Source organism: Delphinus delphis, chromosome 8 (assembly GCF_949987515.2).
Source record: "Delphinus delphis chromosome 8, mDelDel1.2, whole genome shotgun sequence".
NCBI classification, from domain to species: domain Eukaryota; kingdom Metazoa; phylum Chordata; class Mammalia; order Artiodactyla; family Delphinidae; genus Delphinus; species Delphinus delphis.
In genome coordinates, this window is record NC_082690.1 from 86,574,512 (window position 1) to 86,600,588 (window position 26,077).

General features: G+C 48.0%; 1 protein-coding gene across 3 annotated transcripts; it reads right to left on the reverse strand.

The window, feature by feature from the left end:
- Positions 1-2,257: 2,257 nt before the first annotated feature.
- On the reverse strand, positions 2,258-26,077 carry ELF5 (E74 like ETS transcription factor 5). 3 transcript variants are annotated; one of them, XM_060017377.2, is made up of 6 exons: positions 25,954-26,074; positions 15,618-15,851; positions 11,348-11,398; positions 6,099-6,167; positions 4,028-4,223; positions 2,258-3,621 (listed from the first exon to the last, which is right to left on the reverse strand). In XM_060017377.2, the coding sequence occupies exons 1-6, from the start codon at positions 26,072-26,074 to the stop codon at positions 3,525-3,527; spliced, it is 768 nt and encodes a 255-aa protein (XP_059873360.1). In that variant the 3' UTR covers positions 2,258-3,524. The 3 variants fall into 3 exon arrangements, with proteins under 3 accessions (XP_059873360.1, XP_059873361.1, XP_059873359.1); XM_060017378.1 differs by lacking the exon at positions 15,618-15,851 and having other exon boundaries at positions 25,954-26,077; XM_060017376.1 differs by lacking the exons at positions 11,348-11,398; positions 15,618-15,851.

Consider the following 26,077-nt stretch of genomic DNA (forward strand, 5'->3'; position numbering starts at 1 on the left):
GAGGAAAACATAGGCAGAACACTCTATGACATAAATCACAGCAAGATCCTTTTTGACCCACCTCCTAGAGAAATGGAAATAAAAACAAAAATAAACAAATGGCACCTAATGAAATTTAAAAGCTTTTGCACAGCAAAGGAAACCATGAACAAGACCAAAAGACAACCCTCAGAATGAGAGAAAATATTTGCAAATGAAGCAACTGACAAAGGATTAATCTCCAAATTATACAACCAGCACATGCAGCTCAATATCAAAAAAATAAACCAAGCCAATCCAAAAATGGGCAGAAGACCTAAATAGACGTTTCTCCAAAGAAGATGTACAGATTGCCAACAAACACATGAAAGGATGCTCAACATCACTAATCATTAGAGAAATGCAAATCAAAACTACAATGAGGTATCACTTCACACCATTCAGAATGGCCAGCATCAAAAAATCTACAATCAGTGAATGCTGGAGAGGGTGTGGAGAAAAGGGAACCCTCTTGCACTGTTGGTGGGAATGTAAATTGATACAGCTACTGTGGAGAACAGTATGGAGGTTCCTTACAAAACTAAAAATAGAACTACCATACGACCCAGCAATCCCACTACTGGGCATATACCCTGAGGAAACCATAATTCAAAAAGAGTCATGTACCACAATGTTCATTGCAGCACTACTTACAATAGCCAGGACATGGAAGCAACCTAAGTATCCATTGACAGATGAATGGATAAAGAAGTTGTAGCACATATATACAAGGGAATATTACTCAGCCATAAATAAAAAACGAAATTGAGTTATTTATAGTGAGGTGGATGGACTTAGATCCTATCATACGAGTGAAATAAGTCAGAAAGAGAAAAAATACTGTATGCTAACACATATATATCGAATCTAAAAAAAAAAAAAATGGTTCTGAGGAACCTAGGGGCAGGACAAGAATAAAAACGCAGACGTAGAGAATGGACTTGAGGACACGGGTAGGGGGACGGGTAAGCTGGGATGAAGTGAGAGAGTGGCATGGACATATATACACTACCAAATGTAAAATAGATAGCTAGTAGGAAGCAGCCGCATAGCACAGGGAGATCAGCTCGGTGCTTTGTGACCGCCTAGAGGGGTGGGATAAGGAGGGTGGGAGGGAGATGCAAGAGGGAGGGTATATGGGGATATATGTATGTATATAGCTGATTCACTTTGTTATACAGCAGAAACTAACACAACATCATAAAGCAATTATACTCCAATAAAAATGTTAAAAAAAAGATACATACACTGCAGTGCTCAAAGAAGCATTATTTACAATTGCCAAGATATGGAAGCCACCTAAGTGTCCATTGACAGATGAATGGATAAAGAATATGTGGTACATATATACAATGGAATATTGCTCAGCCATAAAAGAGAATGAAATTTTGCCATTAGCCGCCATGTGGATGGACTTGGAGGTAATTATCCTTAGTGAAATAAGTCAGAGAACAACAAATACTGTATGATATCCTTATATGTGGAATCTAAAAAACACAACCAACTGGTGAATATAACTAAAAAGAAGCAGACTCAGAGATGTGGAGAACAAACTGGTGGTTGCTGGTTGGAGAGGGGCAAGGTAGGGATGGGGGAGGGGAAGGCACACACTATTGGGTGTAAAATAGGCCACAAGGATGTACTGTACAGTATGGGGAATATAGCCAATAGTTTGTAATAACTGTAAATGGAGTGTAACCTTTAAAAATTGTATTAAAAAGAAAACAACAAAGAAAACCCTCAAACCAACCACAACAGTGCAAGAACAAAGTTCAGCGTGTGAGGCAGCATGAAGTGGTGACCAAATGCTCTTCCACACAGGTCCAGGAAATTACTGTGACAGGCACTGAGAAACTAGTGGTACCAGATGGGATTTTCAAAAAGAAATTGGTAATCTGGATTTGTCTGTAAATCTCCTGATTTTTAAATAAGGCAACTAATTCAAAATAAGAAACAAAACAAAACCTCAAAACACAAGCAAAAAAACAAAAACATAGCTGTAGGACCCACTGGACCATGGCTTCCAGCTTGTGAGGGGACCTCTGGCTTAGGATAGAAAGGTGGTGTGGAGGATCACTTCATATATTCCTTGCATCTTTTGGGGCTCTCTGGGACTCTCCATCTCCTAAATGCTAGGAAGTGGAAGGGTCATCAAAGGTTTTATAGGTTGTCAATGTTTGTTGAGTTGGCCTTGCTAAATTGGACAATATGGAGACAGTGTAACATGTTAAATATTTTATTCACATTGTTTACAAACTGTATCCACCCGGAAAACACATGAATCTAAAAAATAGACTATTTTACAGTCATTCACATTTTTTAAAAACAAGTTACTTTTGACGTGAAACTCTAAGATGGAGGCCCTCAGCCTGTATTGTCGTTCAGTGCCTCGTCACATGAGGCTTCCTGCTCTGGGGAAGGAGTTCTAGGGGCAGTCCACCCAGCTGGAGGTCACTAATGGCTCACCTACCAGTGACTGATGAGAAAATGTCAGTGCATACTTTAACTTGTGAACATTCACTGGTGTATATCCAACGTCGCTAATTTTGTCAAGGCAATATGCATTTTAGAGCTTGCGTACTCATCGGGTGGGAAGACAAAACGAGAGGCTCATAATTTAATTGGCCATTACAGAGCCATCAAGACATTCCCAGTTCTATAAAGGTGTAACGTCTTGCCCACAGACAGAATCAATGAATTACGATTTTATTGTGTTGAGAACTTGAATCATAAAACAGAGGTGATTTGGAAATTGATGTAAGCGTCTGTCGACTCTTTGCACATCTGATGCCTCCCACCTAGGAGAAGAGGGGGAATACACTCAGCAAGAATTAAGAATGTGCCTAATTTTGTGTTACTCCGGAAGGATGGCCATGGGAGTTTTGCTGAGTGGCTAAAAAGATGTTCTGGTTAAGAAACTCGCTATTAGCCTGTGCTAAGTCCAATTATGTACCAGCTCGACGGCTTAGCTCCTTTACTAATTAAGAAACTTTTCTATGGAATTTGACTTTAACAATTTAAAATCTACAGTATGTTTGTCTTACCCACATCTCACCCCGTCCTACTATATTAACTACAAACTAATCACTTCTTTTTTGCTTTGTGAGCTGCCACAGTTAACTATGTGAAAACGTTTGAGCCTTTGGAATGGGAGCACCGGATGAGCCTCTAATGGCAGAATTGGATCCTTTTTCTCTGAGCAGCAGCAATGGCACAGGGCATTGTGGTTCTGCAACTCTTCATTAGGGAAGTGATGTTTGATCCGGGTACCACAAAAGATCATCCCCTCCTCCCCTCGGGTAAAAAAAAAAAAAAAAGGAATTTCTTAAGGGTTGCTGTCATCACCCCCAAGTAGACAACAACTCTGAATCCAAATGTAAGCTGAGATGTGGAGAAATTTTATCAGCACGTTTGCAGGCTTTTAAAAGAGTGAACTTTCAAGGTCTATTGCAATCTATTGTTTTAAAAGACAGAAATCCATAAAATGAGCTTGATGATGGAGGAGATCATAGCTTGTCTTCCTGCCACCCGTGTGCATTTTTTCCAAATTTGTATACTAATCTTCGGTCAACCCGTTCCAGAATTCCTGTTTTATAGTAGTACCTGTGAAAGACAGCAGAAGAGGGACGTGAGGAGGGTTCATACCCTGGGAAAACAACAGCGCGTAAACACGTTCCTCTTTCCTCTCAGGTGACAGGCTGGTCTTTGGTTACCCTGGTATTTTCACACCCTCTTATCAACTTACACTTAAACCTTTCCCAGTCATCTTGAAGAGGGAACCTCACCACATCTGGTTCAAAACGTGTGTGTGTGTGTGTGTGTGTGTGTGTGTGTGTCTGATAGCCTGGCTTCAGAGTGATCTCCGGGGAACACTGCCAAGAATGGAAAGGACAGCGTGTCAGTTTACAAACCCTAATCCCACCTGTACCTAAGAGCCGAAGTGTTGTCACATGACACTTTTTATATAACTCTGCCTGAAGGCTCACGGCATTTCATGCTGTTCACTTACCTCAGAGCTCTGCTCAACTTTTCATACGTCATTCTGTCATTTCTCTTCCTTTGTCCCCACATCTTTGCCAGGGCTTCTGATTTAACCACGCGAAAAATACCTTGTTCCCTATCTTCCCATTCCAGAATGCCACAGTTTTCCTCAGGAGATAGAAGCAGGTCTCTCACAAATTCCCATAGGTGAGAGCTCTGGAGACCTTTAGGGAAGGAAAAAAAGTTAGCTAAAAACTAAAACAGAAAAATTGAAGAGTTGTACAACTTCTCATGAACCCATGAGAAATGCTCCTTCATGGTTATTTCCCAAAGTGATGACCGAGCGTTCTACTTGGAACCATACCTAGCTGTGAAATGTCTTCTTCTACTTGGAACCATACCTAGCTGTGAAATGTCCTCTTCTACTAAAGTAATTACAACACACACACAGAGACATCCTATTTACATCCACCAGCAACACTGGCTCACGAACTTTCCCTGCTCGATGGAACTACCAACTAATTCTACGGAATTAATGAAATGACAGTCGAATGACGTTTCCATTCTTCTTTCTGAAAAGCAGTGTGGTTGTACTGAGATCCCATAGCTACAACTGTCTGGCTGGACTAATCCTGCCATTATGTTTTGCATGAAAAACTGGTATTTCTCTTGTTCCATTGTATCATAGTTAAGACTTGCTCTGGAGCCTGGCTGGCTGGGTTTGGGTCCTGAATTCACCTCTTCTAGCTCTGTAACCAAATCTCTCTAGTTATCTTCTCTCTAAAATGGGTTAGTAGTGATAAATGGAATATTTATAAATGGAATGGAATATTTACAAATGGAATATTTCCTGCCATATCAATACACAAAGGATGGCACAGTCATCAATGATTGCAACCCTCCAACGTGAGCCGGTGAGCCCTGAGGCGACTCAGGGCTGAAAAGGATCCCTGCCATCTAGCAGCCATCAGACTGCAGCCACTCCGTAAGGCGAGCCCTGAGGAAACTCAGGATGTGAAAATACAGGATACTGGCCCCAGATAGCTGAGGTGCATATCAAAGGAATGATTACACTGAGCCCAGACTCTTGCATCTTCCCATACCTAGAAAAGCGCTGAATTCTTTAAGTTGAGACATTTGGTTGTCTTTAATTAACAATAATCTTTATGACAGACTCTAGGTCCATTCACCTCACTACAAATAACTCAATTTCGTTTCTCTTTATGGCTGAGTAATATTCCATTGTATATATGTGCCACATCTTCTTTATCCACTCATCTGTCGATGGACACTTAGGTTGCTTCCATGTCCTGGCTATTGTAAATAGAGCTGCAATGAACATTGTGGTACATGACTCTTTTTGAATTATGGTTTTCTCAGGGGATATGCCCAGTAATAAAGCAGAAACTAGCACACCATTGTAAAGCAATTATACTCCAATGAATATGTTAGAAAAACAAAAAAGAAAAATCAATAATCTTCTGACGTTGCTGCAAAACTCCTGTATCTCCTGGCTTCTCCCCTCGCCTCCTTGGGGCAGTTTCTCAGAGTTACCTGAACTGCTGTCTCCTGGGCTGCAGTCCTCATTTTGCCCCCCAAAAACTTAACTCGCAACTCCCATGTTGTGCATTTTTTTAAGTCAACATAAGAGTACCTACCTCATAGCACAGGTTAGATGATTATGATTTAATACATGTTAAATGGCTAGAACCAAGCCCAGCAGGCTCGACCCTGTCCTGGGTAGATCTTAGTTCTGGGAAAGCTAACAGAATTGCCAGCTCATGGGGTTTCTTTAGTATCATCTCTGAGTACTTCAGTGAGAAGGATTCACAGTAGACCAGGAGAAACAAACCCTTATTCAGAAATTTAACGTGGTTAGAACATTACTTTAATTCTCCTGATACCATTTCCAAGTCAAAAGAAAGAAATTGGATTTTGATAACACTTATAACGGTAATCATCAATTTCTCTGCTATGTTCTTTGGGAAATAACGGGACTCACTCAAACACGGAGTCTCAAAGCTTATTAAAGTAGATTACTTTGTCTCATGAATGGTTTTAAGAAATTACCAATGACAGATGGCATCTCTTACACTTACTTGTTCGACTATGACTGTGACAGTCTTGACTTTTGATGCCACTTGTTTTCAAGCAACTGGAAACAGCGTCTGCAACAGAGTGATTTACAGCTGTAGGAAGGAAGCTGGAGGCCGCGTTCCGACCTCAAATCACACCAAATGGTTAACTATTAATTGAACACCTTTGTGGTAGGAGACAGCGTGCTGGGCTCTTTGGGAATAATTAGTAGGTTTAAGGAGCGTTTGTATTCAACACTGGGGCCCTACTGTGTGCCAAGTTCCGGGCTCTGAGCTGGAGATAGAAAGTGAACAACACAGACTTGGTCCCTGCTCACCTGGAGGTTAAGGACTATTGGGCAAGGAAAACACAAGTGAAACACAAATCGCCATTGAGTTAAGTGTTATGAAGGAAGGAGGCCTTAGATAGAGAACGAGGCGGAGGAAAGCACCTGCTGTGGATGGGGTGGCCAGGGCGAGTCTCCTGGACGGGAGACACTCACGCTGATGTCAGGAGGTGGGAGGGTGTCCCAGAGGGAAAGAGCAGCATGTGCAAAGCCAAGGGTGGCGACCAGGCAGGCCCGTGGGGTGCCCAGGCGTGGCGGTAGGGGCACCGGGCTGCCAGCAGGTACATGGGCACATGGTAAGGATGTGGGATTTTTTCTTTTTTTTTTTTTGGTGGTACGCAGGCCTCTCACTGCTGTGGCCTCTCCCATTGCGGAGCACAGGCTCTGGACGCGCAGGCTCAGCGGCCATGGCCCACGGGCCCAGCTGCTCCGCGGCAAGTGGGATCTTCCCGGACTGGGACACGAACCCGTGTCCCCTGCATCGGCAGGCGGACTCTCAACCGCTGCGCCACCAGGGAAGCCCAGGACGTGGGATTTTATTCAAAGAGTAAAGCGAAGACTTAGGACTTTAACAAGGTCTACTTCTTAAGAAGATCCCTCTGGCTAGTGTGTGGAGAACAGACTAGAAGGGACACAGGTAAAAGCAAAGAGAGTAGAGCTTATGAAGAGCAGAAAGCAAGGTGTGACCTCAAGGCCGAGTTAAACTAGAAATCACACTGTAAGTCTGAGACACTCACATTGCTGCAAAGTGTATATGATTAAAAAGTAAAAGGTGGTACCAGATCACCCCTCCCTGCCCCCACATCACTTGCTCAGCCCGCTCCAGCCACACTGGCCTCCCGGCTCCTTCTGAAACTCACGGGCACATCCTGCCTTGGGGCACTTGCTCCCTTTGCCCTCAGTGCTCTTCCCTTGGATGTCCAGGGGCTCACGCCCTCATCTCCATCTTCGCTCAAAGTCACCTTCTCAGCGAGGCCTTCTCTGACTGCCTGAGCTGGAATTGCACACGCTCACCCTACTCAACACTCCATGTGCTAGTTTTATTTTTTGCTGTCATATTCATCACCATGGAACATATTATATATTTATTTATTTTGCTCACTGGCTGACTTTTCCTACTAGAGGGCAGGGATCTGTGTTCCCACCTGTATCCCCCAGCACCTAGCACAGTGCTGGGCATATAGTAGGTGCTCAGTAAGTATTGTGGAGCGGCCACCATGCTGCACTCTACTCACCTTCCCTGCTGTAGGGACATGATGCTATAAATACTGAATGACAGAATAAGTATGCTGTCCATGGAGGGAATGGTGTCCTGTGTACCACACCACTGCCCAGGAGGGGCCTGTCTCAGTGCCAGTGGGTCTTGTCACTCCCTGGTGTGACATCCTGCAGTGGTACCCTGTGGTCTCCCGCGCAGAGGCTGCCACGTTAGTCAGGCCCTTCACACATGGACCTCCACCCAGTTCTCCAGGCTTATCCCTTGCTGCTCCCCAACATCATCCCTCCTTTGGGTCAGATGGTCCCAATGGGGCTTGACTTTCTCCTGCTTCCTTTGCACATGCTTCCCGCTCCCCACTTCCACCCAGCTGAACCCACTCTCATAAAACCTCATCAGGAAGTCTTCTCGGAACTCACTCTCTGGGTTAGAGCCCTCTCTGTCCCATAGCACCTGCGTGTTCCTCAGTGTTCCAGCATTGGTCCCTTTCTACCTCTACCGTAGAGGTCCATCTCGTCCGTTGTTCATGTGTAGTAACAGCTGATATTAAAGGAGCGCTTACTAAGTGCCAAGTGCTTGAAAGGGCTTCACATACAGTATCTCATTTAATACCTGCCACGACCCTGTGTGGTATAATCGCTATTTCCATTTATTGAGGAGCAACTGAGGCCCACAGAGTTTATGAATTTCATCCAGAGAGGTGGAGCCAGGACTTGAACCCAGAGCAGCTCCGTTTTAAAGCAGATGTTCACAATTTCTGCTTCAGCATGTCTTTCATGGCAGGTGTTCAATAGATACTTAAAGAATAATTATTAAAGTATGTTGAGTGTTTGCTACTGCCAGGTGCACACCCAATCTCGCCCACCCTTATGATGCACGTTTCTTACTCTCCTACTTTACGTATAAGAAAACAGAGGTGTCGAGTGGCTGGCGTCTCCCTGGAGGTCCTTCACTCACGGGCTCACGAGTGCTGAGACACAGTGTACTCTCTGCAGCAGGCACGGGACAGACATCACGAAACAGGTCCCAGGCTCTCCTCTCAGGGGTCTTGCACCCAAGTGGGAAGGAATGTCCAGTGAACAAACACGGCCTATTTCAGTTGGTGATAAATGCCATGGAGAGGAATGCAGCGGGGTGGGAGAATAGAGGTCATGGTGAAGGGGCTGAGTGATCTTGCAATTGTAATAAGAGTGAACAGACAAAGCTCTCGGACAAGAAGATGCCTGAGCGGAACGGAGCGAGCCCTGGCGATGTCTGGGGAGCACGATCCAGGTCATGTGCCTGCCCGACGTCGGAGCTGAGATCGCATGTGAACAGTCCGGCATCAGGGCCCCCAGCCCTAATAACTGCCGCGCATCATTCTCTGGAACAAACAATGACACGAATGCGTGACTTCAACTCTCGGGGTCCCTTCGGCCTCTCCTCCACCCTTTCCTACATTACAGCCTGGAATTGTACTGATGTGGGAAAACGGGCCCATGCATACGGGCCAAGCCACAGTGAATGCTCAGGTGAGATCAGCTGACAGTGGGGTTGCCGCCAGGTAGAGAGAGGTGAATGCAGGTGAGCAGGTGAGCAGGGCTGACGGTCGGTTGATCAAGACCGAGAAAGGGTTCTGCCCTCCTATCTGATCCAATGTCACGCTCTGCGGCATCACCTGCAGAGAAGACCTGGCCACTGTTTTAATTTAATCTTTTAAGAAGAGAGACAACAAATGGAGTCATCAAGACAAACACAGGTGAATTATTAACTGGTGACTAGACAACAAGCTTTCTCTGAAATGCCAAAGTGGCAAGACGTGGAAGAGTCGCCCTGTTAATTTTGATGCTTTCTCCGCGTGCTTTGGATGGAAGAGATCTGGCTTGATGAGATGAACACAGGATGGGTCAGAACGAGGCAGGGCTGTGTGGATGGTGGGAGTTTCCCCTTGTGGGTCTTGCCAGAGATAAATAACCCTGTTTTACCTGTTCCTACTCCTCAGTGGTGGCTTTGAGGGTAGTCACGGCTCAGCTCGGCTGGAGGCCTTGCTTGGCGGGTGGTGGGGTGAGGGTGTTAGTGGGGGCACAGGGGCTGAAGCCATCAGTGTGTGGCCACGTTGAGGCAGCTTCCCAGATCCAAACGTCCCCAAGGTCAGTCTGAGGTGGTGGCAGCAGCCGTACCCTGAGCCCCGCCCCAAACTTCTCTCTGGAGTTCCACGGTGCTCTGGGGGGCAGCTCCCTGTCTCACAACGATCTTCATCTTCAATGTGCCCCTGCAGCTGTGCCTGCCGCAGGGCGAGTTGGGACATGGCCCGGGCTCTCTGCTCTCTGTGGGATTTGGAGAGGTTTGGTTGCCTTGAAACTGGAGTCTGTTAAAATGTGGCCAAAGGATATGTTCTCAGTCGTTGGTTGAAATCCTGATCCGCTGTCCTCCAGAAGCTGGATGGAGGCTGGCGTGACAGTTTCTGAATCGAGCTCATCACACGCACGTCCCCATGATGCTAGATCCAGCCATAGAGCCTGCACCCCGTGCCAGGAGCCAGGCCCGTAGGCTTTGTCCTCTGGTGCTTCTGCGGTGGAGGTGGGGAGTGTGTGGAGAGGAGAGATCAAGTGCAGAGGGGCTGGGGTACTTCACTTGGGCCAGTTCTGACAGTTTCCTAGCTTGTCGGGCCTGGGCCCCTTCAGCAGGTACTAAGTTGAAAATCTCCTGGTCTCTGAACCATTGTGGAGCTGGGCCCAGACCCAGAGGAGTCCTGAGTCTTAGGTCTCAACTGAGTGGACAGCAGAGTGAACAGCAGGGTCTGGGAGCGTGCGTGCACCTGTGGGCACGTGGTGAAGGACACAGCATATAAGAGCATAGACTTTGAGAAGATGAGTTGGAATCTCTGCTCGGCATGGACTTATAACTTGTAACTTGTGAGTTACAGCACCTCCAGTTTCCTCAGATTCAAATGGGGATAACATTACGATCTAGCAAAGTTATCATGAGGATTAAATAAGTTAATGTAGGTAGAATACTTGGCCTGGCACCGCGCTGGGCACATAGTAAGGGCTTCACAAACACTAACAGTAGCTATTAACCTTATAGTGATTTAAGATGAATGGGAACACTGCTTGAAGCCCCAGGAGGCTACTTTGTCCTAGTTGGCCAGGCCCGGGAGCCAGGACCTTGGCGTGGGTCTCAGTAACTAAGAGCAATCATCACCATCATCATCTTTAAAAAATGAAAGCTCCAAAGTTCCCTTTCTTAAACCTTCTCCATCTGCAGAAGTGAAACCGTGAGTGTTAATTTTCAGAATCAACAAGGCCGTCTGAGATCCTCCATTACCTTATAATTATAAACGTGACCTGCTTAGTGAGCTCAGATTCTTTGTAGACATTATCAACCCCAAGGCCTCTAATGGTTAGTAATTATGATTATTATTGCTAAAGGGTACCAGTATTTGGAGCACGCTGCTGGCACAGGCCAGGCGCTTTGTATGTACTGTTACCTGAACTCCTCACAACCCAGCAGGTGTCTCACCACTTTACAGACAAGGAAACTGAGTCTGGGGGAGGTTAAGGAAGCCACAGACTTGCTCTGTCCACCGTGTTTCTCCTGCCATCTTCTCCTAGCCTTTACTGTTTCAGGTCATCAGACGTTGAGTGTGGTCCCACAAGAGCATCATTCAAGCCCATGTGCCCAACAATAGCCTCAACACAGCCTCGGGCAGCTTGACCTCAGTTACTTACAGTCTTTGATGGTGGCCTTGGTCTCTTCAGGGTCATTAAAAAAGGAGTAACCTGGGAAAGAAAAAGAAATCCGCAAACCATGGCATACAATCCTGCTTTCCCCAGCCAGGCCACGAGGGGAGGTACTGGGGAGAAGGGGAGCCACTGTGCCCTTTGCAGGGTACTTTTATTTCAGAAGGAAACTTGGAGACCACCTGGCCTTTACAGGGCCACCCTGAAGCCACCCCTGAGAGATGTAATCTCCTTGGTTTTTTTTTTTTTTTTTGGCTGCCCTGCGAGGCTTGTGGGATCTTAGTTCCCTGATCAGGGACCGAACCAGGCCCCGGCAGTGAAAGCACCGGGTCCTAACTACTGGACCACCGAGGAATTCCTCAATCTCCTTGTTTTTAAAGGCCACCTGGAGAGAGCCCTGGGCCACGCATCCCAGCAGCTTCTAGGCTTTTCTGAGTGGGCACTGGGAGTGAGTTCTGGCTTGGGATCAGGAGGCCTGGGTTCTGAGCTGGGCCGAATCACTGACCCCCGTGTAGACTTGCCCAGTCACCCTGTCTCCGGGCTCGTGTTCCTTACTGGCAACATGTGACAGAAACACCCTTGCCCTCCCTGTTGGCTCTCGGAGTCTATGATCTGGAATGTGATCTCTAATCCTTGGGGATTTGAATGCCTGTTACATGCGGGTCAAAGAGAAAAATGGACACGGAAGGCTGCAAGAAATGCAGAACCCGACATGAGGATTTAAAGGAGTCTGGAGACGGTCGGGGCCTTGGTGGTCTCTGAAGAGTGGGGCGAATCAAGAGTTTCAGATCACATTTTCACGTAGCAGCACAGGCCAAAGGACACCTGCTTTCTAACTTGGCGTCCAATGTGAGGACTAGTTTCCATTTACTGAGAAGACAGGAACAGAGCAGAGTCGGGACTTGATTCCTAGGGCCGTTGGTTCTAGGAAGGATTGGCTCTGGTCAGCCACGCACTCTCTTCCCTCCTCCCGAGAACAGGAGCGGGTGACGGGGGATCTTCCTCTCCTGTGCTGGGAGAGTCTGCCCTCTGCCCTGCACCTCTCCGGCCGACTTCGCCTTCCAGCAACCAGGGTCTTCATGCTTCAGGGCCCTTCAATCCTACTGCAACACCTGCTGAGCCAGACAGCACGCTGGGCCTAGAGCCCCCTTTAACTCCTCTCCCTGCTAAAACTTGTTCTGTGTCATTTTCTTCCAGAGCCCTCATCTATGGGGTAATATAAGGCCTAAACTGGGTAATAACTAGTTAACATACAATTTATTGTCCAAACAGGGACACTTTTGAGAATGAAAGACAGGATAATGGTTGAAGACACCGTGTCCTGGGCAAATTGGGACACTGGAAACTTTGGTCACAATACATGTATTTCTTTTTTTTTTTTTTTTTTATTAACATCTTTATTGGGGTATAATTACTTTACAATGGTGTGTTAGTTTCTGCTTTATAACAAAGTGAATCAGTTATACATATACATATGTTCCCATATCTCTTCCCTCTTGCGTCTCCCTCCCTCCCACCCTCCCTATCCCACCCCTCCAGGCTGTCACAGAGCACCGAGCCAATATCCCCGTGCCATGCGGCTGCTTCCCTCTAGCTATCTACCTTACTACGTTTGTTAGTGTGTATATGTCCATGACTCTCTCTCGCCCCGTCACAGCTCACCCTTCCCCCTCCCCATAACCTCAAGTCCGTTCTCTAGGAGGTCTGCGTCTTTATTCCTGCCTTACCCCTAGGTTCTTCATGACATTTTTTTTTTTTCTTAAATTCCATATATATGTGTTAGCATACGGTATTTGTCTTTTTCGTTCTGACTTACTTCACTGTGTATGACAGACTCTAGGTCTATCCACCTCATTACAAATAGCTCAGTTTCATTTCTTTTTATGGCTGAGTAATATTCCATTGTATATATGTGCCACATCTTCTTTATCCATTCATCCGATGATGGGCACTTAGGTTGTTTCCATCTCCGGGCAATTGTAAATAGAGCTGCGATGAACATTTTGGTACATGACTCTTTTTGAATTTCGGTTTTCTCAGGGTATATGCCCAGTAGTGGGATTGCTGGGTCATATGGTAGTTCTATTTACAATACATGTATTTCAATCACTGTATACATTCTGGCCTGAGGAACATTAAAGGAGGAATTTGAGGACAGAGCAGGTTGATGGAGTAGATCATCTTACTGATCAACAGGATAACTGCCCTGGCCCATAGAGTCCCTGAAAGTCCACCATTGGAGGTAGCTTTGTGACTCCAGGGATTCCTTAGAATAAGAAGAGGCAACTTGTGGCCTGCTTAAAAAAACAGTTGGATTTTAGCTCATTTGTTCTGCACAGACTTTGAGGTAATGGGACCAGGGATAGGTATTTTTTGATGTAACAGTTGCCAGGAATGGAAGTGCCCAAGGTGGGAGATCCCAGCACAGGGACTGCTGGGCCTGAAGACCAAACGTGATTGACTTGACGTTCTGCCGAGGCTGGCGGTACCAGGCTGAATCTTTTCTCAGGATGGAATACTCATCTCTGTGGCCCTGGGGTTCTCGTGCAAGGCTGTCCCCTTGGGATGGTTCTGAATGGAGCCCCCAGCTCCTCCCTGAGCCTCTGTGATTTGCTCAGACTTGCCTCCTTTCAGGGAAGGCCTGCTGAGTGGAGGCCACTGCTCCTGGCAGGTCTCTGTCACTGGCGATAATCAAGCAGAGACTGGATAACAGTGGACAGCAGGTCTGTTTGTCCCTTCCTCACCCCAGGGCGCTATGGCTCCCAGGGCAGAAACCAAGCAGTGCCTGAGAGCCCCCATCCTTAGTTTTCCTGCTTTCAGGCACTCATGATGGGGGAGATCAAGGGGAGGGCAAAGAATCATAGACCTGGAAGGTACTCTGTGGGTTTCCACCCAAATAGGAATCCCTGCCACGGCACCGCCATCAAGCAGGGGGCTATTAGATTGCTTGCTTATCTCCAGTGACGGGGAGCTTCCTACCTTAGGTATCTTTTGAAGCCGCCTTTTAATTAATTAATTAATTAAAGATTTTTTTTTGATGGGGACCATTTTTTAAAAGCTTTTATTGAATTTGTTACAATAGTGCCTCTGTTTTATGTTTCAGTTTTTTGGCTGCGAGGCACGTGGGATCCTAGCTCCCCGACCAGGGATCGAACCCATACCCCCTGCATTGGAAGGCGAAGTTTTAACCACTGGACCACTAGGCAAGTCCCCTGAAGCTGCCTTTTTAAAAGAAGGTGCTAACTTTTAGAAAGGTCTTTCTTAAAATTGAGCTGAGATGTGTTTCTTTATGTTTTAAAATTTCTGACTCTTGGTTATATTCATGATGACAAAAACAGTTGCCATTCATTGTATTTGCGTCCGTATTTGCTGTGCTAGATGATGTGTCACTGAATCCTGTCAAGAAGCCTGGGGAGGTGTGTACCATAACCCCACCAGACAGGCGAGACAGTGGAGATTCAGAGAGGTTAAGCCATTTGCCAGAGGTCCTGCGGCTCCGAAGTGTGAGAGCCAGGGTTGGAGCAAAGGTCTTTCTGATCTCACAGTCCTTGCTTTGTACTGACTTTCTATGAATCAGCCCTGCTGACCTTGGAGAAGTCACTTAACCATTCAGGACCTCAGTTCCTTTTTCTGTGATATGGGGATACAGAATTGTATGTTCTCAAAAAATGCTTCCGGGTTTAAAAAACCTGTCCAGCAACATTCTACTCTTGCAGGGCATGTTGCTGTTAAATAATGCTACTGGGGCCACCTTGCGGCCATTCGATCCCTGACCACTAGGAATGTGATAAAAGGAAATGGCAATTAGTCGGACTCCTCTGGAAACAGGGAAGGGAAAGGGTCTAGTTAATTTTCTTCTCCTTCTGCTTAATAAAATGTCAAGCAGAAGCCTCCTCTTTTTGTCCACCTTTATGGTTAACAATCTTTACGAACATAATAGTTTGTTGTATCAGCCTGGTTCCTGGGCGGTCCTTGAACGTGTTTTAGTTTTCTTTTTCTTTCTTTCTTCTTCTTTTTTTAAAAAACTGTACTCAGCTTGCTTCCTTGTAACTCACCCCGTTTTACCTCCAATCTCTGATTCTAGCATGCTAGAGCTTCTGGGTACAGAAAGGTCTGGTTAGCAGGGGATTTGGTTTCACAGAGAGTTGCAGCTAATAAAATTTCGCCATGTGAGTCCTATGGTAGGGAAGGACCTCCGAGGTCATTTGGTCCCAACACCGGGTCCCTGTCCTCAAAGCCCAGCCCTCTTGGCACTGACCTTGCGAGCGCATGCTCTGGAGGATGAAGTACAGGTACTCCCCGCAGACACCAGCTGCCTCGATGAACTCCTCCTGTGTCATACTGCACAGCTGCAGGCCGCTGACGTTGAAGTGGCAGAAGGAGATGCAGTTGGCATCCAGCTTATACTGGTCGCAGCAGAACTGGAGCCATTCCCAGACGTGGCGCTTCGTCCAGTACTCAGGGTGGACAGACGGCCAGTAGGAGTCACAGGCTGCACCAGGAAGAGACAAGTGAGGGATGACAGCCAGGAGAGGATTAGAAGTCCCTCAAAGGAGGCTCTAGTTTTACTAACATCCTTATCCTCTGTCCAATGAGTTGAAGGGGCCTCCAGCCCTGGGTTGTTCTGCTGGGGTCCTGGTCACCTTCTGTCCTGAAGCGAAAACCAGAGGGGACTGGATCCTACGAGTGGCCTTACTGGCAGAAGAGGGAATGACGGGGCGAGAGACCTGGTCCTGGCTAGGGAGCTCCTTGAAAGGGGGAAACTAGGGGAGAAGGAAAGAAAAAGTCCCTTCAGGTATTTGGTTTCAGACAACAGGACATCAAGAGCATAGCCTTTAGAGCCTGACAGGTCTGGGTTCAAATCCTGGTTCTGCTGCTTTCAACTTAGACAAGATCCATAGACATTTAAGGCTCAGTTTCCTCATCTGTAAAATGGGGATAATATGCTCCACTCACAGGGCTGTTCTGGAGTTTGTGGTTAACACCTATAAACTATATGGTACATAGAAAGTTATCAATCAATTCAATACTTATTATTGGATTGGTCAAAAAGTTCATTCGGGTTTTTCCACATCATCTTACAGAAAAACCTCAACGAAATTTTTGGTCAACCAAAACAAGTGCCTGTGGTGTGTGCCAGGCACCATCCAAGGCTGATCTGATTCCCTCTGCTGTTATGAAAAGCTGACCAGCACTGGCTATAGATTTGTGTGCTGCCCCTGGCCATCTTGTGCTGAGGGCCTTGGGCTGCTGAAATGTTGCCCAAGCATCTGGCAGACCTTGGATGACCAGAGCACGCTCCTCCAGGGGAAGGGGGAGGCGGGAGCGTTGGTTGTATTGTTGTTCTTGTGTTTTTGGTGCTGTTTTGAGGAATTTCTATCCAGAGGGCAGATTCCCTTCACTCCTTCAGTGAAGGCCCCAGACAGAGGTGTGTGCCATCCTGTCTGGGAGGCTGAGGGGAGGCTGTGCCTAACGCAGGGCAGAGATGAGTGCTCAACAGACTGTCCCAATGCCAGGAGAAACCAAAAGGGGGGCAGATCTGCTATGGAAGATGTGAGGTACCAGATCCTTGGTCAGGTACTTTGACATAAACAATTCTTGCCATTGCCATTGTACTCATTCATTCATTCAAAAAGCTTCAGTTTCCTCATCAGTAAAATGGGGACAATGATAGCACCTACATCATAGGGTTGGTCTGTGGATTAAATGAGTTAATACATGTAAAAGTATTTAGGGTACTTAGGACAGAGTCTAGAAGATTACCACTGAATACCTTCTATTTGTGAAGCAACAAATTTTCATCTGAGAATTCATGATGAATGGGAGGTTTGGTCCCTGTCCCCCAGGAGGTCACAGATGAGGAGACTGAAGGTCATGGAGGTCTTGCCCAAGATCCCACAGCCAGTGTGGGGTAGAGGTGGGATGTGAACCCCAGTCTGAACTTGAAAGCCATTACTCTTTCCGTTCCATCATGCTGGTCCTCAGAGGTCAGCACAGAGAAGAGATCAGACAGTGGAGGCAGACACAGAGCCAGAGAGAAGGAGAAGGGCTGAGGAGAAAGGCAGGGAGCAGAGGCAGGCAGGGGTGACTGGCTCAGGCTGTGTGGACGACAGAAAGTGTGTCTCACGAGCTACACCCCACGGCGCACGGCAGCGAGGCTGTTATGATTCCCCCTTTAAATGCTGCATTGGCTGCCCCTGTCCCCAAAGGAACTGTGGCGCTTCTAGTCCCAGGCGGGAGATGGCTTCTCTGCCCCTAAGCAGCCCCTGTGTATTGGCCAGGCTGCTATATGCCCTGATCTACACCAGCTCTACTTTCGATCTCCCCCTAAAACGTAGAGGCCTTCCAGAAATCCCTTTTCCCACCGTGAAGTGGATTGAGGTCAAACTTGAACACTAGGTTTGCTGTAGACTGAGTCCTTGGACCCTTTAATCAATAGAAATTGATAAGAGGCCAGATGAGGAATTCAGGCAAGGCGTTCTTGGGACTCGTGCTGCAGCACAAGGGAGTGAGAACAAGAAACAGACGTCCTTGCTTGATGCCCGAGGAGGGTCAACCTGGTCCCTTAAACGGGGGGAGGGTGGGGCGAATTGGTAGGTCAGGCGGGAGGGGCGGCTTGGTGGCCTGCCCACCCCCTTGGTGGAGCTGAGCGCAGGCATCCCGCACAGGACCCTGCTTTTGCTTTGGCGCCTCAGAAGTGGCAGTTGGATTTTGGCCTTTTTGTATCTTATTGTTCATCATTTGCCCCAACTGCACGTACCTGCAGTTATTTTTAGTCCCTCATAACGTCTTTCGTTGGTATTTTGTTGTTGGAGGACTCGTTTGTCCAGGTGCCAGCACTGCCGAAAGGGTCCCAGGTCCCAGATCTCAGGTTTGTTTAAATTTAGGGTTTTAATCAGAATTCTATATGTGTGTGAGTCAAAGAGTTGATATCCGGCCAGGACGGCGGAGGTTGATGTTGTGGCCTCTACCTGCTGTTTGAGGAGGGGCCCCCATCAGCCGCTGGGGGTGCCAGGGTCTCCTGGGAACACCTGGCGGCCCTTCCCCCTTCTGGCCTGTGCTCTCACGTGCCGAGTTCTGGCTGGAGTAAACCCGGGGCCTCCACTTCCCTGGTATTCCCACGAGAGATGTTTATGAGCCTTGAAATTCTTCCTCCCTGGGTCCTGAGCTGAGCCCCGCCGGAGATGCCTATCGGGGTGCTGCCCTTTCAGGGCACACTTCATTTCTTTCCATGGAGAGCGTGCGCCAAGTCTCCGAGCCCCTCCCCTCTCTCTTCCACCCCCAAGTCATTTTCTTTGGCCCTGGGAGATGGCCACGGCCATGTTGTTTCTGGAGGCCAGCGGGGGCGTAAGGGATTCGGAGACGTGTCACTGACCCTGGGAAGGTGTCGCTGGCGCAGCCTCCGTCCCCTCGACTCGCTCTCCTCGGCAGCTTCCCCGCAGAGCAGGCTTCGTGTGCGGCTCGGGCCCGCCCCACGGGGAGGCCAGAGCCAGGGCCGAGCACGGCAGGCTCTCCTCGCCAGCGGAGTCCTTCCCGAGCGCGAGCAAAGTAGCTGTTCTCGGCCAGGTGGAGGGCGAAGCGCCAGCACAGAGGGAAGCCTCTTGGCTGTGGTGTGGTTCCACGGTCCTGATCCCACAGGGGTGAGGAAGGCCTCCCCCCCCCACACCGCCCCTGCCCTCCCGCAGCATTGCCCCCAGCTCAAGGGCTTTGCACAGGCGCCTCTGGTCACCTAGGGTGCGGTCCCCACCTGTCCTCTAAGTAATTGCTGCTCGTCCTCAAGACCCAGCTCACTGCCCCTGTCAGGAAGGCTTGCTGTCCCACAGGGGCGTGGCCAGCTCTGCCTCTTCACCCTGAGTCAGCAGGGCGGAGCCCGCCTAGCCCCCTGTGGGTGTTCCGGAGGTGAAATGACCAGCCAGGGGACTGCCACTTATTATCTTCACCTCACAGGGAGGAAACCGAAGTTCTGAGAGGTTACGTGACTCAGGCCACGAGGCTGGTCGGTAAGGGGGTTAGGCCTCCACCAACTCTTCCACCTTTGGACGTGGGAAGTTTGCGTCACCTTTGCCTCACTCTTCTTGGTTGGCAAGGACCAGACTGGACACACATCTGGAAGACTGACTCAACACTTCCGATGAAGATGTATATATATATAAATATATTAAAATATATGCACATAGTTTATATAGATATTTATATAGTATGTGTATGTATTGTTATACATTTTACAATTACGTGTATTTATTTATATATATTACATATATATATATTATGTACGTATATAATCTAGGTTTGAAAAATCAGAAGAAGGATAGAGAGACTGATGATGTCAGTGTTTGAATGACATGGAGACCCTTTCACTACTCGGAAGAGATGAACTCAGGGAAAATACAAGACAGGGTGATACACCCAGAGACTATGTTATCTCTAACAGGTTGTATTGTCTGGAAATGCAAAGTGTTTGCCTCAATGTGCCTACTATTCACAAAATAATTTAGACTTTTTGGAGAAGCTGAGCTATGAGGCCCTTCTGCCTATGTTTACCAGTTGGGTACGGATGATGTCCTGTACCTGGTAGACTTAATCCAAAGGTCCGCAGGCCACGATTAAACAGCAGCCTTGGCCAGCTCCTTTGAAGTCGTAAGTAGGTCAGGACACTTGTTTAAGGGCTAGCTGCATTGGGAAGAAGAATTAAGGGGCTAAAGGGAGTTTTCAGCGATTCTGGGGGGAAATGCTCACAACTGATGCTATAACCTGGGATGCAGTGAAATTTGGAGGGAGGCCTTGAGTTTTGGAGCTGCTGGCACTCAGATTCCCACAGGGTCAGCAGGGTATGTCCATGCCCGAAGTGGCCCCCGATGGGGACAGTGGGAATGGGCAAGTTCATGCCGAGTGGACAGTGGTGGCCCAGCTCCAATTGGCTCTTGCCGGGCAGGAAGGTGGGCTCTGTGTTGCCAAGCCCAGATTGTTATGTGAAATCTCATGATTTTTAAGTGCTGACTTATTTAATTTTTAAAAACCGCTCCGAGGGTCAGTCAAAACTCTTCCAAGGCTGGCTCACTCCTGGCAGTGACTTTGTGAGGAAGAACTTCACAAGCTTCTGGACGGTGGTCTCCTTCAGAACTATTGTTTACAGCGGGCATGCTAAGGCTTTTAAACATTTTTAGTCGAATAGTATTTTCTTCAAATTGAAATTTCTCTGGAAAAAAAGCAGTGCTGCTTTGCTGGGAGTTAGGGGAACGTACTATATGGCTTCCCCTCCTTAGCCCCAGAAGGCTCCTTGAACATCACTGTTCTAGAACTTGAAACCAGGGCTCTTGAAATTTGGATTCCCCCTAAAAGCTGAAGGGGTGTGTGATCTCACACTTAGTGGTCCTGCCTCCTAGGGACCCTAAGAGGGTCTCCAAGGGCATCTGTATGCTCTCCAAGGGCATCTGTTTCTTGTTCTCACTCCCTCAGCAAAATGGGAATACTAGGACGTACCCCATAATGCTGTTAAAAAGATTAAGTGAATCAATACATGGAAAGTGCTTGGAAAAGGAGAGGCAGGTAGTAAGTGCCCATTAAATACCACCCATTTATACTTGTTAATGTCAGGGCTACTCATACCACTACGTTAATTACGTTTCCTCAACTTGTTAGCTGTGCAATCCTAACAAAGTTTCCTAACCTCTCTGGACCTCAGCCTCCTTCATCTATAAAACAGGAGTAATAATAGTGCCTACCTCTTAGGGAGTTTGCTACGAAATGGAAGAGAAATGATGCATGTAAAGAACTTAGCCCAGTTATCTGAACGACAGGAAGCTTTCCATGTGTCACTTGTAATTAGTTATTATTTGGGGATGACATTTGTTCTCAGGGAAATGAGGCCATCTCCACCGGGGCCTCATTCTAGCTGAGGGACAAGCAGAACAAAGCAACCCAAAACTCAGTGAGAGCGAGGCACAGTTTGGGTCCGAGGAGGCCTGAGTTAGATGGACTGGACCACGATTAGCTTGATTTATTAACATTGGGAATTGGGAAAGTCTTTTGCCTGGAGCAGCGCTGAAGAGACCAGTGAGTGGACTGGATAGTGCCGGGCACCATCGATTGTGGCTTTGTCACTGAAAGGAAGGACTTTATGAGGAGAGATCTGAAATGATATATTGCTTCTAGGTTTCCCTCCTGAGCTGGTCTAGCCCCATCCAATAGTCCTTCTTGGCTTTTATTCCAAGCCCGTGGAATGATTTAGACCATGAGATGGAAAAAAAAAAAAAAATGCCTGGAGCAGTGTAAGAAACTGGGTGGAGAAGAGATGAGAAGGGCTGGCTGGGTATTAGCAAAGAGCCGAGGCCATGGGAGTGTGGTTAGAAAGGGGCAGAGAGCACCAAGCCCTGAGCCGTCCTGGGGCCAAAGCTGCCCAAAGGCTTGGATGTGTGTGGGAGAGGCCAGAGGGGGCTGATGGTGAGGTCTCTCCTTGGGGGTGTCCTGGGGTGTGACTACCGCCACGGGGCTCACCTTAGGCTTTCCAATGATTTTGTATTTCATTATCTGGTTTCGATTTAGAAGTTCCTAGACTCTCTCTCATATCTGATCTCAAACTTCTATACCCTGAACCAGAGTCTTGCCTAAGAAAAGCCCCTGTGAGACCCAGATGCCTCTCTTCCTGATCCTCTGGTTGTTAATATCCAAGATCAGGGTTTTGCACCTTGTTTTCTTTTTTAAGAAACAGTTCTGTCTTCAAATAAAATCTCCCATTGCTAACATATTTGTTGAGCACTTAGTATGTGCCAGTTACCATGCTACACTCCTTGAGTTTTCTCATGTCATCCTCAACATGATGCTATGAGGTCCTAGATCACATAGCTTATTTTACAAAGTAAATGATGAAAGTAAGGCAAAGAATGGTGACATCCCTTCCTGAGGTCACACAACGAGGAAGTGGCTGAGCGAGGAGGTCATGTAGGCAGATTCCAGTTCCTGCAGCCAAGCCTTAGTAACCACTATGCTGTACTATCTTCTGAATCAAAGTGAGGGAGGGAGGTGGAGAGGGGGACCTCAAGCTTGTCCTTCTCAGCTGTCACTGCAGGTCCCCGAGGGACCTCCTGGGAACCCCTAGAGCTGCCTCAACCTAGAAACCTCTGCCGCAAAGTATAAGGAAGATCCGAAAGCCAAGGCCTACTGAGTGTTGGCCTGGCCACCTTGGCAATCAGGGGAGGGGTGTGTGGGTGTGTGAAGGTCAGGATGGAGTTCCAGAAAGTAGGGGTGAGATCAGGATATTCCATGTCTTGTCAGATGCTTGGCTACTGGAACTTGATTGGAGAAATAATCTCTTCAAAATACCACATGCTTGTGAAATTTATGCACTTCCCCACTACGTCCCTCTTTGATAAAATTTTCCAGTATCTGTAATTCTTTACTTTAAAAGCTGAAGGGAAGGCCAGGGTTAGCTCATGATATTCTAGAACATTCTGCAGGCTGTGACCGCTCACTCGCCAGCCTGCCGTGTAGCAGGCTGTGCTGCTTCTAAGACAGGCCAGATGCTGCGCACTTAACACACGTCGGACACAGATTCAGCTGCCTTCTGCTAAAGCCAGTTAAGAGGCAGTAGCAGCTGGTTATCCCAGCTAGGTTGCGTATTCCTCCCTGCACTCTCACGGACATCATTTATCCAGCGGGCACATCATTTCTTTCTCCCTTTCTCTCTCTTTGGTCTCAAAGTGTCTAAGCTGCCAACATTCTGAATTGGAAAGGCTGAGTTGGAGACCCAGGCTGCTTTTGTTCAATATGAAAAGTGAAGCGAGCAGAGAGAAAGCTGTTTATCCACCAGCTGGGAGTCGTGAGGTGTCCTGGCTACAGTGACCGCTTGCCAAGTGCCAGGTGCTTTGCTAAACACGTTATATGAGGAATCTCAGTCAATCCTCCCAACGCTGGGAGGTGGATGCCGTTTCAGCTGAGGAGAGCATATCTCAGAGATGTTCGGGAAAACCTGCCCAAGGTCATGGGGCTGGTGGATGCCAGCACCAGCCCTTGACCTCAGACCCAAACAGGAAGCTGCCATTGGGACAACCCTGAATTCAAGCTGAAATTTCCTGGGAGGTGGGCAAGGACCTTAGGACAGATGGCAGAGCAGTGTCTGGAGGAGAACCTGGCTGTCCCCTGATGCATCCCTCTCAGAGAAGGTTTTGGCAGACACTCAGACCCGTGTGTCACCTCTTGGGGTGACAAAAAGACAGAAGGCACTGCAGGGCATTCCTCCCACCAGTGGGACTCAGGGAGCCCGGGTCCTCATTTGAGACTAAATTTTCACACCTGACCTTGACCTTTATGAGCTCAGAGACACTCGGCTCCTTCTGAAGTCCAGAGGGCCAGAGGGCCGGCCCAAAGCCTGGCTCCTCCCTCGGGGAATGTCAGGAAGCTGAGCCACTCGCGGAGGATGTTCTGTCTTCACATCTTGGTGGGAATTTCTAGTCTCCCAGTGGGTGGTGGGGGATGAAGTCTACCTCTGTGATGTTGCCTGATGCAGGAAGAGACGCTTCTGGAAGGGATCCTAGCAAGGACCTGGTCCAGTCCCTCCTTACACTGATGGAAATGCAGAGGTCTCAGACGGGAGAAAGCTGGGTCCGTGCTTTTAAAATGCACAGTTCAGTGGCATTAAGTATATTCACATTGTTGTGCAAACATCACCAATATCCATCTCCAGAACTTTTTCTTCAACCCAAACTGAAACTCATCCTTCATTTTTACACACTTGTGTGTCCTTGCTGTGTGCCTGCCATGTCCCAGACACTTCACACCTATTAACTCATTTCACCCTCACAAGTCTGCGAGATAGGCATTACTGCTATGTCCACTTTAGAGATGAGAAAACTGAGGCATGCGAGGGTAAGGTGTTGCAGTTATTAAATCGCAGAGCCGCTCTTCACATTTAGGGCATGCGGCGCCAAAGTCCGAGCTCTTGACAACTACAGAAGCTCCTGGAACACTGCACGAGGTAGGTGGCTGAGGCCACCCCCGCCCATCCTGCTCTGATGCCCCCTGATAGAAGAGGCAGGAAGAGGAGGCTCCCAGGATGGCAGCTCTGTGTTATGCGTGAATGGAGAGAAGGGACAGGAGCTGGGCTCCACCATCGTGGGACACATAGGGAAGGGACAGGGACTCGAAAGCCTTCGTTTTCCTCCTTCAAATTTAGCCTCTTGACCAAATAATGAGTGTAGGGGAGATCGAGTACATTCCTCATTGTCTTTCTTGGAAACAAGGTGCTCCTTAGGCCTGAAGGAGAATTACAATGTGCGGCTGGATGACTCAGGTCCATGTACAATTATCTGGACACTGGTGAGAGTGAGCGATGTCATACGTACAAGTGTGTCGTGTGTGAGGTTGGGGGATGGTGTGGGATTCGATTTGTAAGTATGTGTCTCAGGTCTGTCTGTGCGACACTGGTCTCTGGCCTGGAGGCAGGGGCTCCTTGAGATGGACACTTCACAGTGTCCTCAGAGGCCTGGCCTCTTCCGGAGGCTGCTGGCCTCCTGACCCTGAGTGTGGGCCCTGCTGGGCCGGAGCACACAGGGTCAAGGCTGGGTGGGGCCTGAGGGCTCCACCAGTGCTTGCATCACCCTCCGCGGGGCGTGCACCTGCCGTGCTAGCAGTCAGCCAGGCTTGCTGTGATGTGTAGTCACCCAAGCACCTGGGGACAGAGGCCCACAGAGGGTTTCTGGGGCAAAGCTCAGCTGGCCTCCCTTTGGCATGGGGCTTGCACAAGGCCCCGTGCTTCCTTCTTAGGAGGAGAAAACTGGGCTGGGAGAGGAGGAAGTGTGGGGAGGGCAGCCTGGGGGACAGCAAGGGCACTCCTGTTTACTGAGCACTTGCTTGGTGTCAGGCTATATATTTCACAGTTTGGCTCCCTTAATCCTCACAGTAATTCTCATCATCCCTGCTTTAGGGATAAGGAAATAGAAGCTCAGAGACTATCTACAATATTAATACCAATAATCACAGCATTACGTCATTTATAAGATGACCATGTAAGAGAGTTAAGAGTGCAGACGCTCAAGTCAACTTGCATGAAACTTAACTAACTGTGAGACCTTGGGCGGGTCATGTAACTTCTCTGTCTCAGTTTCTTCATTTATAAAATGGGAATAATAATAGTAATTTCTCCTAGTGCTTCAGTAAGGAAGAGACAGGTGTTTGGTATAGAGTCTGGGGCATAGCTAGTAGTTAGCAAATGTTGGCTAAAGCCACAATGATCAAACAATCACAGTGTACTAGGCTTCGGGCTAAGGGTTTCTTTCTATTATGTTGTTTAAATATAATAACTCCAAGAGATTGGTGTTATCATCTCCCTTTTACCCATTAGCAAAATAAGGCTCAGAGAGGTTAGTGGAGTTCCCCACGCCCACAGAGCTGGGAAAAGGTTGGGGCGAGGATTCCAGTGCTTTTCTCTCTGCAGAAGCAGCCCTTCCTCCCGCCTGGGTCTCCTGTGACCCTCTGCCCTTAACACTGGTGAGAGCTGGCGTTTTCAGGCCCCCAGCATGGCATTGTCACCCGCCTGAGGCCAGCACCACCTCCTGCCTCAGTCTGTCCCAGCTCAGATGAGCTTCTCCAGACGTACACACCTGTCTGATGCTCAAAGGCAGGATAATACTCTTCATTGCTGAACAGGTCAGTCCACGACATCAGGGGGTCGCAGAAGGACGCGTTGGGCAGGAAGGTGCTGTGTGTCACTGAGTCCAACATCAC